We start from the raw sequence: 12320 nt of genomic DNA, 5'->3' as shown, positions 1-12320 counted from the left end.
CTTCCTCTGTAAGTAGTTTGGCCACCACTATCCATAGTACCCGTGTGGGGAACACCAAGAACCTCTCGCTCGCTTTTTCTTTGCTCTTCATTGTCATCCATAGCATAGCTAACCTCAATCTGTCTGGCTCGATCCACCACCACATCAAAAGACTGATTAGACATCATGGCCAGGTTCGCATACCTCCTGTCAAGCCCCTTTAGGAATCTTTTCACCTTCATCTTTTCTCAGTAGCTACTGCAGGGGCATATCTGCTCAATTCCGAATTGCAGAGCATATTCATCTGCTGCACCGCTCGTCTTAAGGCCTCAAAGGCCCACTGTTTCGATCTCAAGCTTTACGCACGAACCGATTGATGAAAAGTTCCACAAACTGAGCCCATGTCAAACCCTCCATCCGAGGTAACACGTAGTCATTCATCCATTGTCTAGGCATGGGCCCCATGACGTGCTGCATACACTCTATCAGTCTTCTATCGATCAGCGTAATTCGTTTCTGCACTGCGGGAATCCAAAACCGATATGCATCGTCGACACATCATAGGTACCGTGCACCAACTTCTTGAAGTTGATGATGCATTTGTAAGATTCCTCTCTTGGTGCGGTGGATCGCTGCTGTGGAGGATGGACCATATCTTGAGCCATCATGTCGATGGTTCTCTGCAGACCAACTAGAGTAGCTGCCATGGGGTCCATGGGACCCTGTGCCATAAAGGACTGTTCCTGTACTGGGGTTGGCTGCTCCTCTACTTGAGCAGCTCTAGGCCTCCTACCCCGCCTCCTCGGGGCAGGCGCCTCATCCTGTGCCGACACCTCGTCAGGCACATCCGTTCAGTGCGTGCAGCCTCTCCTGCTTCTACGCATTTTCCTGAAATTCAGCAGCATTAGCCCACAACATTCAAAACTGCACATTATACAGCTCTATAGACTCATATTTATACATAACATATGGAGCAGAAACTAGAAGCAAAGATGACAATGCAAGACGAATGTGGACCCTATATTTCCGCATGTGACTCCTATTAGACTCTTCCCAACACTTTAGACAACATTCCCTAAGAATCTGGAGCCTAAGCTCTGATACCACATTTGTCACGACCCAACCTATGGGCCGGACCAAGACTAGGACTCAGGCCACCTAAAGCCCCGAGGCCCGTAGTAAGCCTTAACTATTCATTAACCCAACTCTAAGGCCCATTTGGGCCCAATTTCAAGAAAACAAACGGACAGAGTCCGCCATAAAATGGACTTTCCAACGGGAGTTTTGACTCACCCGACCTGTAAACACAATAAATACTCAATTGGGGAGCTCAGCTCACCCTCCACATACTCATCAACATAAAATAAATGGGAGCTCAGCTCCCTCATCCAATCCATCAACATGCATAATATATTTAAGTTTACAGGTTCAACATGATAAAAATATTACAGACCGAATTCAAATAAATACTGCTAACACATGCGAAAATTCTAGGAGTAATTAAAATTACACAATATTGATAAACAACTGCGAAGTATAAAAGCGAGTTAATCCGAATAAAATATCCTCCTCATGTAAAAATTTTTGAACAGAGTGAGCGTTCGACTCAGAGTAAAATATCAATCTTAACTATAATCTCTATAACTATCTCAAACTAATGCAACTGTAGAGTGAAATGCAACATCAACATCATATTCACATCATAGCATCAAAAGGTAATTTGGAGCACTCACACACTCGTAACATCATTCATAGTATATGGAGCCGATCCCTATACACTCTCTTAAATCCAATCTGTGCCAAGAACTCATTTCGGACTTCCACTTAAATACCAAATCGGGGTCCCAGAAGAACTCAAGCCGTGTCTACCCCAAGGACCGGTCCCAAGAAGAACTCAAGCCGTGTCTACCCGTCCTATCCCTAGTCCACACCACATCACACGCACGCCAACGCACGCACACTGCTCCAAATTACCACAACAACACTCATGGCACATTAACAGTTATCAATGCACCATAATTCGTGCCTAGAGTTTAACTACCTAAATATATGCATATAAGTGATGCATGGACATGCTGAACATATAATAATATCGAAATTACGCTTAAAATTAATATTTTACTCACGCACTTGACGACAAATTACCGTGGCGGTGGCGGAGGAAGAAGGTCATCTGCTCACCGACAATTACATTACATCTTTTTAATAAATTTGACTCAATACAATCAACGAAAAATATCAAGTACGTCCTACGTCGTGCCGAAAATCCGGCAGAGTCTCCCCTATCCCTCGGACCGACCCGACTTGCAAATGGGCTAAAAACGCACTTCTATATTCACAATCCATATATCAACAGTTCAATCATATCACACAGCCCTCCCGGCCCATCAAATCAATCACCCATCACAATACGCAAAATTTCAATTTAGTCCTTATTATTGATCATTTTTGCAAAAACTGCCCAAACAAGCTCTAAAAATTATAAAACTTTGCCCCGCGGTCCTTAGCAATATTACTAAGCTATTGCAAAAAGAATCATAATTTTCTAAGCTACCACGAATATTTTATGGATTTTTAATCCTATTTAAGCACTAGAAAATTACGTAAAAACAAGGTTCGGGTTTACCTTTGCCGATTCCGACTTCGGGAACGCCGCTCGACGTCGACAATGGGGCTAGCCAAAACCTCGCCCACCGGAGACTTTTCCAGAACGTCCGTTCGCCTAATTTTGCGGCCGATCAATCGCCGAATTTCCGCGAATCGAGGATACCTACACGAAGCCCATAACACGGGGGTTAGTACATAAAATTTTCAGAATTTTCTAAGCTCATTTAATGCTCGAAAATACACCGCGGTTCGCGGGACCCACCAAAAACGGTGTCGGAAAAATTCGAAATTTATGTCGTTGCGAAGCTCTCGACGAATGGAGCGTCTGGTGGCCTCGGTTTCTCGTGGGATTCACGGTTTGAGAAATTTAGCACAAAAGTAGAAATGGGCTAAAATCTTCCCGAGCTAAAATCGGTCAATCCGATCGATGGATTTGGCGTTCTTGGTGTCTATGGAAAGCTCTCGCCGAGTAGATGGTTTTGGACACAAGACCCGTCCAATCGGATCGACGGGCCGGATCGGCCAGTGGGGAGAATCGCGCGCTTCCGGCCATGGCCGCTGACGGCCGGGAGGCGGGCGAGGAGGGCGCAGGGAGGCGCCGGCGGCAGGGAGGAGGAGGAGAGAGAAAAGAGAGAGAAGGGGAGTGCGTCGCGCGCGGGAGGAAGAGGAAGAAAAAGAGAAGAGACCGGTCCGATTCGACCGGTCCGATCCGGTCCGGTTCGATTCGGCCGGTTCGATTCGAAATACAAAATTTTGAATTTTTACTCACGGGACCAAAACGAGGTCCAAAATTCAAAAATTCCAGAAAATTCAGAAAAATACGTAGACTCTAAATATATTTTTAGTTTTGCCACGTGGTCTTTAAATTAATTTTTAAAAATCATCAAAGTTTATATTTTCGGAAAATCGAACCCGATTTTTAAAATCCGAAAAATCTCAAAAAAATTCCTAAAATTCAAATAAAATTAAAATGCCAAAAATACTCATAAATAATAAAATTTGGGGTGTTACAATTCAATACAGAATATACCTTGACAAATCATAGCAAAAAGGCTTAAAATATTTAAATTCTTCAAAATTCATAAAATCAAAGTCAATAATTTCAATCACACAAATCATTTGTTGAAAAACATTTGATAAAGTAATCACAATTTATCCAATTTATAATAAAGCAATTGAATTATTCATATTTTTCTTGAACCATGAAAATAATATAATATGTCCAATCATTAGCAAGCATTTGTTTCAAATACCCTTTTTAGCAAAATATGCACAATTTAAGGGTGTTGAAAACATTCGCATAGTTTAGAGCATGACACTAAAATAATTTCGAATTGTACACTACGACAAAGCCAATACGGGAAATAACCAAAGGTTAAAGGAGAACACATGGGCTAGCTAACAAATATGAGTACTCATTCAATCTTTCCTCAACTGGCAACACATCTCAATACTTCAGCCAGAGAAGGAAAACTCAACTCCAACAAGTGGAGGAGATCACAATCAATATCATCTCACTAGAAGAGCTAATGAGGAACACAATCACATTGTCATGCTAACTATGGTTTCAAAACAATTTCACAAAATTTTCCATTCAAAGAATCACAATGTAAATCAAGTAAATATAGTTCAAACAATTTCCATTCAACAAAATGCATTTAAAATCAATAAACACACTTAGTTGTTGCAATTTCGTTTCACAATCTTAAAAACAATACATAAAATTCTTAAGTACGCAAAAGGATTCATATTTAAATCATATAAAGTCAATTAAATAATTTAAGGTTCACAATTACAAAGTAAAAGCATAATTCGTTCATATAAAGTTCATTCCAATAAATTCCAAATTTAAAACATAGAAAAGAATAGTTGTGCAAATACTCCTTTTACTTAGTTCAACTTTTTCTCTTTTTATGAGACTCTTTTTTTCACTGAAAATACACAATAGAAATTTCTCAATATTTATCCCAATTATCTTCAATAACTAATAAATTTAATGTCTAATAAATGCCTAAGTTACTTATAAAAATTCAAGGAGTTTGGGTTCTAAATAGTTTAGAACTCTGACTTTACAATCCCATTTCAACCTAATTCTAATTATAATTTGGGAAAGTGATCTTAATGAAAACTGTTCCTTTATGTCTTAGTTTTATTTTTCAATTTGAATAACTCAATTTGGAGTTTTGGATCTCAAGATATGGCCAAATTACCAAACATTGTTCCAAGTGCCAAATCCTGAGATTCTAAATTCCAGATTTATACATTAACTTTACATTTTATATCCGAGCATCTTAAGCTCATAATTTAGCCCTGGTCCCCAAAATAATATTTTAGGTCTCTATCTTAGGTTTCCAAATCATTTTAAATCACTTCAATTAGAGTTATGTAGAAGAAGTTATGGCTTGATAACCATTCAGAGGTCATAAGGCCAAATAGCTAAGGAGCAGGAATTCCAGATTTAAGATTCTTGACTTTTCCCAACAATTCCCCTATCTTGCCCTATGAACTGGGTTCTAGTCAAAACATAAAGTTTGTAGTCCTATGTCTTATGAACATTTTGATTTTGTACTCACCTAATTTTCATTTTTGTAGCCCAAGTTATGGTAATTTTGACAAAATTGGTCGGATGGCTAATCCTTCACATTTTCCAGGTTCAGGTTTAGTCCAAGGTAGTTTTTGTAGACTAACTTTGTCTAGCAATTTAATCAGGTTAGAGTCATAATTTGGCTCTATGTTCTTCATAAGAGTTGTTTTTCTATGTCTTGGGTTTCCATTGGTTCAAGAATCACTTAATTTGGAGTTTCCTAGAGTGAGTTATGCCTAATTTACTAAGTACTGTTCATTTGGTTATTCTGTCCAAGTCCAGAATGCCACATTTGGATTCAAGAAAATTTTAGGATAAGCTATGGTTAGTTTCTGAGCAAGCTTTCTTCATAAAATTTCTAGGATTATGTCCTAGGTTTAATTTCCAATTGGTCTCACACCAATTAGAGTAATGTAGCTCTACTTATAGCCACATGAACTCACTGGACTCATGGGTCTATAATTTCTGCACAGAAATTACACTTCCAATTCTATAATTTAACTTTACAACCAACTTCAAAATTTAACCAATTCTCATCAAATGGTCAATATTTGACCTCAACAATATCAATTTAACATTACAGCACTAAACCCCTAAATTTTCCCCCAAAACCCTAGCTTTCAAATTCACAATTCATGTAACACATACAATTCAACTTACCAATCATGCCAATCATCATAACTAAGCTAGATTTAAAGTTTAATTGCATCAAACTCATCAAAACCCTAAAGTCCCTAAGTTGGCCGAAATTCCCTCTTCAAGTTTCAAACATGATTCTCATATTTTCTTAAGTTATTACTATATATTTGAACTTAAATTCAAGGGTTAATTGTGTATAATAACTTAAAGTGCACTTACCTCAATTGATGAATTTCAATCTTCTATTCCCTTCAATTTTCTTATTTTTTCTTTTTCTAAATCTTCACTTTGAGGCTTGATTGGAGGTTTTCTACAAATTTTATATGGGAATTTGTAAGGAAGAGTAAGGTTTTGGAAGCTTAGATGGATGAAAATGGTGGAAGGACGGGGAACCAAGGGAGCTGGCCACAAGGTTGAAGGAGATGAGTTTTTAATTCAATTATTTCTTTGTCTTTTTATAAGATAATTATCCAAAAATGAATTAATTTAAATTGTAATTTATATTATATCATGCTAAAGTCATGATGATGTCATAAATCAATTAAAATTTAGATTTTTAATCCATTTTCTTTTCTTTCCATATACTGTTCTGTATTTTTAATTCTTTTTCAATATTTTAATCTCATACAATTTAATGGACATTTAGGTCAAAAGTCACATCCATACAATTTTATGGACATTGAGGTCAAAAGTCACATCTAGAAGTGACTTGACCAAAATACCTTACATCGGGTTATAGTCTATCTTTTTAATATTACCGGATGAGTCCTTAAGTTCTGATTCTCTTATTTGTGCTTATTCCTTTTTTATTTCCATAATTTTCTAGTTCCCAATAGTTTTGTAATTATCTCTTAACTAAGGATGTTATGGGTTCCCATACGAATTTAGGGCAGCAACTGAGTTCGCAGTCGCTTTTTGAGTCATTCACCCATCGCTGGGACATTCGGCCCATTTAACCAATTTGTGCTTTGTTTCTTTTTCTTTTTTTAATCAAATCTCATTTTATCTTTATCAATTTTATTTATGTCTCTCCTATATAAGTTAAACATAGTCTCAGACATTCTAACTGTCCGGACAAACACTAATTATCAAAATAATAGAATGTAAGAACTACTTAATCTGAAGGTGTTACACTCTATAATCTGAAGGTGTTACACTCCATAATCTGAAGGACCAACCCACTTTGCAAATGAGTCTGCTCGATATATAGAATAAATTTAAAATATAAAATTAGGATAATAATTATCCAATAAATCAAAAATTTAAATGAAAATACCAACAAAATTCAATTTTCCTAATATTTCTATCAATTCACTAAAAAAAATAAGGAAAGAAAAGTCAAATGATATAACTAACTTTCTTTTGTAACCTCTTTTTGTAGAATTTGTACCAATAGGATTTAACCATCTTTCATGGTTGCTTTTTGTCATTGTTATGATAAGCACATAACTAAAATTAAAATGAAAATTAGGAAGAAAGACTGTTCAATTTGATTTTAAATTCTTTGATTATGAAACCTAAATCAGACCATGACCCACTTTACCTACTTGCTTCTTAACAATTTCTCAAGAAAATCTATGCATAAATTAAATTAAAATGGGATGCTTTAATTCAAAACAAAGAAATAAGGGCAGGAAATGACTTGCATCATAATAATACTTATAAATATCTATTTTTTAAAATAATTTTATTTTGTTAAACTAAGGTTTCATTATATATTATTATCAAAAGAAGAGGAAGATTTTTTTTTTTTTTAAACAAAAGTTTAGGTGAAGGTGGCTGTCAGGCCTTTTGAGAAATGATAATGTGGTTTACAAATTGTTCATAACGGTTGATAAGAATGAAACACTTAGTTTAAGAGGAGCATTGATAAGAGAGAGAATTTTAAATAAAATTATGTAAAAAACAAAAAAAATTTTAAGTATATATAAAAAAAATTTAATAATTAATGAGTTATTTACTCGAATTTTTTACAGTCAAATCAGAAATAAAATTGAGTATTCAATTCAAATCGAACCGAATCCAATCGAATTATTATATTTTAAAAATCGAATTAAATTGAAATAAATAAAAAAATTAAATTAAATTAAATTATTTTATTTTAATTTGATTCGATTTAAATTAATTTATTTTTAAATTTATATAGATTTTTTAATTTATACTTAATTTTTAAATTATTTAATATAATTTTAATATTAATTTGATCTTAATAAATATTAATTAATGAAATTAAATAATTTATATATATAAAATTATATATATTTATAAATTTTTTATAAAAATAAATTAATTTAAAAATAATAAAATAAAATAAAATAATTAAATTAAATTATTTTAAAATTTAAATTAAATTATATTAAAATTTAAATTAAATTATTTAATTAAATCAATTTAATTTGATTTATTTGATTTAAATTGAACGTTGCTAACCCCTAGCAAGAAAAATGAAGAATGAGTGCCTGGCGTCTGGTCTCGTTAGGTACGAATACAAACAAAAGGACAAAAGGCAAAATATTAGGATAGAGATTAATGCATAATAGTCTTTGGTAAACCATTTTAAAAGTTTCTTGGCATTCGTTTCTCTCTCGCTCCCTGTTGTGTTGTTTTCTTGAAAGTCGGGTTTCTTGTCTCTGTACAAAACAAAATCCACCCATGCGCACATCGAATCTCTCTCTCTTTTTCTTGTTGACAGAAAACCCTCCATTTGAGTCATCATCAAATTCTTCATTGTCATCTTCTTTACTTTCTTGTGTTTTTCTTTTTCTTCAATCTTTAATATTGGTGCTTTCTTTCTTCCTTCTTCTTGTTGAGCCCTGATCTGGTGCCCCAAAATACCCACATTTGTTGTTCTTTGGAAACCCCATCTGAAAAGATCCCCACCCTGTGTCTGGGACTTAAAATGTTTCTAACTTTTGCTTCTTAATAGCTTTGGATTTATTATTTTCTTCTCAAGGAAATATTCGTTTCTTCTGTACAGGTTATTCTAATCTAGAACGATTCTCGTGGAAAACGTCTTCTTGGGTGTAACCCAGATGTGGACCATCATCATTTGAGAAGCAAAATTGCTCTTTAAAAACTGAGTTTTGGGAGTTATTTTGCTTTTAGGGTTTGTTTGTTCCATCTTTCTTTCTTTTCTTCGTTCCCTTTCTCTAACATGAATTCTCCACAAAATCACTCTTTTAGGACTTTCATTGTCGAAATCAGAAGATGCCCAATTGACTACTTTCTTCAATAACTTCATCTCAGCTACTTTTACACCCAAACCTGAATAGTTTCCGGTTTCTTTTAGGACATTTTGCAAGCAAGTCTGCAGTTCGAAGTTTTCTCCTTTTTACCCCTAGATTGCCTATCGTAAACATGGGTTGTGTCCACGGCAAGTGTTGTAGTCGTTACCCGTCATCATCAGACGGTGATTCGAGGAACCACCCTGAAGCGGTTCGTGTTGCTAATAAACACTTGCTCACTCAGAGATCGCTGGAGACTATTCCTGTCCCTTCCCATAACTTAAAATTGCAGTACTCTGTTCTGACTCAGCGAGGTTACTACCCAGACTCGCCAGATAAGGAAAATCAAGACAGTTTCTGCATTAAAACTCAAATTCACGGTAATCCAAATATCCATTTCTTTGGTGTATTTGATGGGCATGGTCAATATGGTGCTGAATGTTCAAATTTCGTGAAGGATAGGTTAGTTGAGATATTATCAAATGATCCCACGTTGTTGAATGACCCTGCTAAAGCTTATAGTTCTGCATTTTCAAGGACGAACTCTGAGTTACATAGTAGTAAAATTGATGATACGATGAGTGGTACCACTGCAATAACGGTTCTTGTTATTGGAGATAAGATTTATGTTGCCAATGTGGGTGATTCCAGAGCAGTAATTGCCGTTAAAAATGGGAATAGAATTATAGCTGAGAATTTGTCCAATGATCAAACCCCATTTAGGAAAGATGAGTATGAGAGGGTGAAGTTATGTGGGGCTAGAGTTCTGAGTGTTGATCAAGTGGAAGGTTATGCGGATCCTGATATACAGACGTGGGACAATGAGGAAAGTCAAGGGGGTGATCCTCCAAGGTTGTGGGTGCAGAATGGGATGTATCCTGGGACCGCATTTACAAGAAGTGTAGGGGATAGTACAGCTGAGACAATCGGGGTTATTGCTGATCCAGAGGTTTCCATTGTTCAGCTCACGCCCAATCATTTGTTCTTTGTGGTTGCAAGTGATGGAGTTTTTGAGTTCCTCTCAAGCCAAGCCGTTGTTGATATGGTATGCCTTTCTGACCATTGTGTCTTTCTTTTGTCTGTATGTTATTTCTATGACACACCCATTGATTTTCAAATGTTCTGATATAACAAATCATTATATTTTTCTAGTATTTCTAAGCTAACTAATGGAAGTTCATGATTGCTAGCTATTTTAGAACTGGACTCAGAAATTGACTTCTTTCTCAGTATACATTCAACGTGAATGTGCCTGTGTTTGTGTCTGTAAAGTTTCTTTAAATAATCAAGTTTGATTTGCACCTATACTTTATGATCTGAGCACAGGGAGAATGAAGTATAGGTCCAAATCAATTCTTCATCAATTTTTCCGGACACCACAATTAGTGGCTTATTTTTAAATCTCAATTGTCAATAATCTTTTGGATTTCCATTTACCAAAGTAAAGTGAAAATCTGTTTATATTCCCAGGTTAAAAAAAGGAGTAAAAATTGACTGATGGATTGAATTCTAAGGATGACAAGAACGTTCTTGATGTCATATCATTTTCTTTCCCCTGTTTCCCACTCTTATCCCTGCTATTTCCTCACATTACAAATGCCTCTCTCTATAGGTGGCACAATATACCGATCCCCGAGATGCATGTGCAGCCATTGCAGGAGAGTCATATAAACTATGGTTGGAGCATGAAACTCGGACAGATGATATTACAATTATTATTGTGCACATCAAAAACTCATCTAGTGTAAGTTCTACGTAGGCTATTCCCTGCCTTTATTGCTTTTTAATTACCTTTTTCAATGCTTTAGATTAAGTTTCATGTCTATTTTCATGGTGTAGTAATTTCCATTGGTAGCATTTTAAGTGTAGTATGTCATAAGAATCCTCAAATAAGGCCAACATATATTTTGGAGGCATATGATGTCGACAACAAGTTGCGGAGTTTACTTGTCCAAAACTGATATGCTCTGTCTAAACATGCAATACCAATCAAAATTGCAGTTAATATTTGTTTCTCCTATTACCTGTAGTTTTTGTTTTTTGGAAAGGGGTTGAATTGGGGTTTTTTTTTTGTTTTGGGGGAGGGGGAGGGGGGGTTGGGCGGTGTCGTGTTACATTAAATATTTGTTTGGCATTTATTGACGTTAAATGCATAACTTGGAAGAAAAATGAAGAGAATTAATGGGACACTGACAATTTAGTAAATATTACTTGCATTCTGCTCTGGCCGCATTTTTTGGAGGGTCCATTTGTTGCTTGTGATTATCTAATTTTAATTTTGATTAATGATTAATAGCCAGGTGCTGGTGCCACGGATGGAACCACCGAAGTCAATAGGAATCCAGTGAGTTCAAGGACACGAAAAGAAAGTTCTGGCTTCTCCATTGGCTCTGGGTCTGAAATTTACCGTTCAATGAGGAGTGAATTCTCAGACCAGCAACTTTCAGTGAATCGAAGTGCAGCTATTGTTGTTCCATCTCCATCACATCAGAGGTCCTTGGAATTGGTGGGTTTCCTCAGCTGCCTTAACTTTGCTTCCTCTATTTTACTGACTGAGCAAATTCTTTCCCTTTGTTTACTGCAGTAATCTTACCATATGGTATTGACAAGCTGCCTTACATCCTTTGTTTCATATTTATGTAGTTTTGCCCAGTGGATTCCTTCTTTTTGATACTTATTTCCTCATTGCATCGCAAATGTGATTTATAGATCGTATTCTTGTGAGTTATTGATTCATGATTTGACTTGCTTTTGGCTTGTATCAGGATGGGGGTTAGTGATCCTGCTTGTGAAACTGAAGACAATTTGTTCCTTGTACAAGATGTACTTGCCCCAAGGATCTCCAGGCAGGACATTTTTTTTTCCTACTACTGTTGCTGAAACACTGCCACTAACCGGTGACCACACAATTGCTTCAGGAGAAAAGAATGCTTTCCATTATGCTGTAACCAAGCAGGTGCTAAATCCAAACGCAAGGACTTGTGTACCAAAGTTGGAGAGATTGCTGGAGGCGGGAAATGATAGTTATAAATTTCATTAAGATATATATACTCTCTCGTTCACACTGTATTCAGGAAGAAGAAATGCCATAAAGTTGCATGCTTTGATACCAGCTCAACCATTTGCAATTTTGAATTTCTTAATTCAATTTACTATCGCACATCACTCCTATATCTCTATTAACGGTAGTATGATATTGTTATAATAGAATCTGCATTTCCTTCATGGTAGTTTCTATATTCTTTTAATTTGATTTGTATAGGGTTCGCTCAAATGTGATGAACCAA

At 35.7% G+C, this 12320-nt stretch overlaps 1 protein-coding gene across 2 annotated transcripts; it reads left to right on the top strand.

Annotated features, from left to right (window-relative positions):
* Window positions 1-8355: 8355 nt before the first annotated feature.
* Window positions 8356-12258, top strand: LOC110664833 (probable protein phosphatase 2C 35). Of its 2 annotated transcripts, XM_058145026.1 has the most exons (5): window positions 8356-10078; window positions 10646-10777; window positions 11330-11539; window positions 11618-11632; window positions 11799-12258. In XM_058145026.1, exons 1-4 carry the CDS (start codon window positions 9167-9169, stop codon window positions 11618-11620), a joined length of 1257 nt encoding a protein of 418 aa, XP_058001009.1. In that variant the 5' UTR covers window positions 8356-9166; the 3' UTR covers window positions 11621-11632; window positions 11799-12258. The 2 variants fall into 2 exon arrangements, with proteins under 2 accessions (XP_058001009.1, XP_021680387.2); XM_021824695.2 differs by lacking the exon at window positions 11618-11632 and having other exon boundaries at window positions 8357-10078.
* The last annotated feature ends 62 nt before the right edge of the window (window positions 12259-12320 follow it).

This window comes from Hevea brasiliensis, chromosome 4, assembly GCF_030052815.1.
Source record: "Hevea brasiliensis isolate MT/VB/25A 57/8 chromosome 4, ASM3005281v1, whole genome shotgun sequence".
Classification (NCBI taxonomy): domain Eukaryota; kingdom Viridiplantae; phylum Streptophyta; class Magnoliopsida; order Malpighiales; family Euphorbiaceae; genus Hevea; species Hevea brasiliensis.
This window is presented reverse-complemented; position numbering and strand designations above follow the sequence as displayed.

What these genes read in the sequence shown, in the direction of transcription:
- LOC110664833 (XM_021824695.2), top strand. Translation starts at nt 9,167, where the DNA reads ATGGGTTGTGTCCACGGCAAGTGTTGTAGTCGTTACCCGTCATCATCA. An exon ending in GCCAAGCCGTTGTTGATATG is followed by an intron (nt 10,079 to 10,645) that starts GTATGCCTTTCT and finishes CTCTCTCTATAG; the next exon opens with GTGGCACAATATACCGATCC. An exon ending in ACATCAAAAACTCATCTAGT is followed by an intron (nt 10,778 to 11,329) that starts GTAAGTTCTACG and finishes AATGATTAATAG; the next exon opens with CCAGGTGCTGGTGCCACGGA.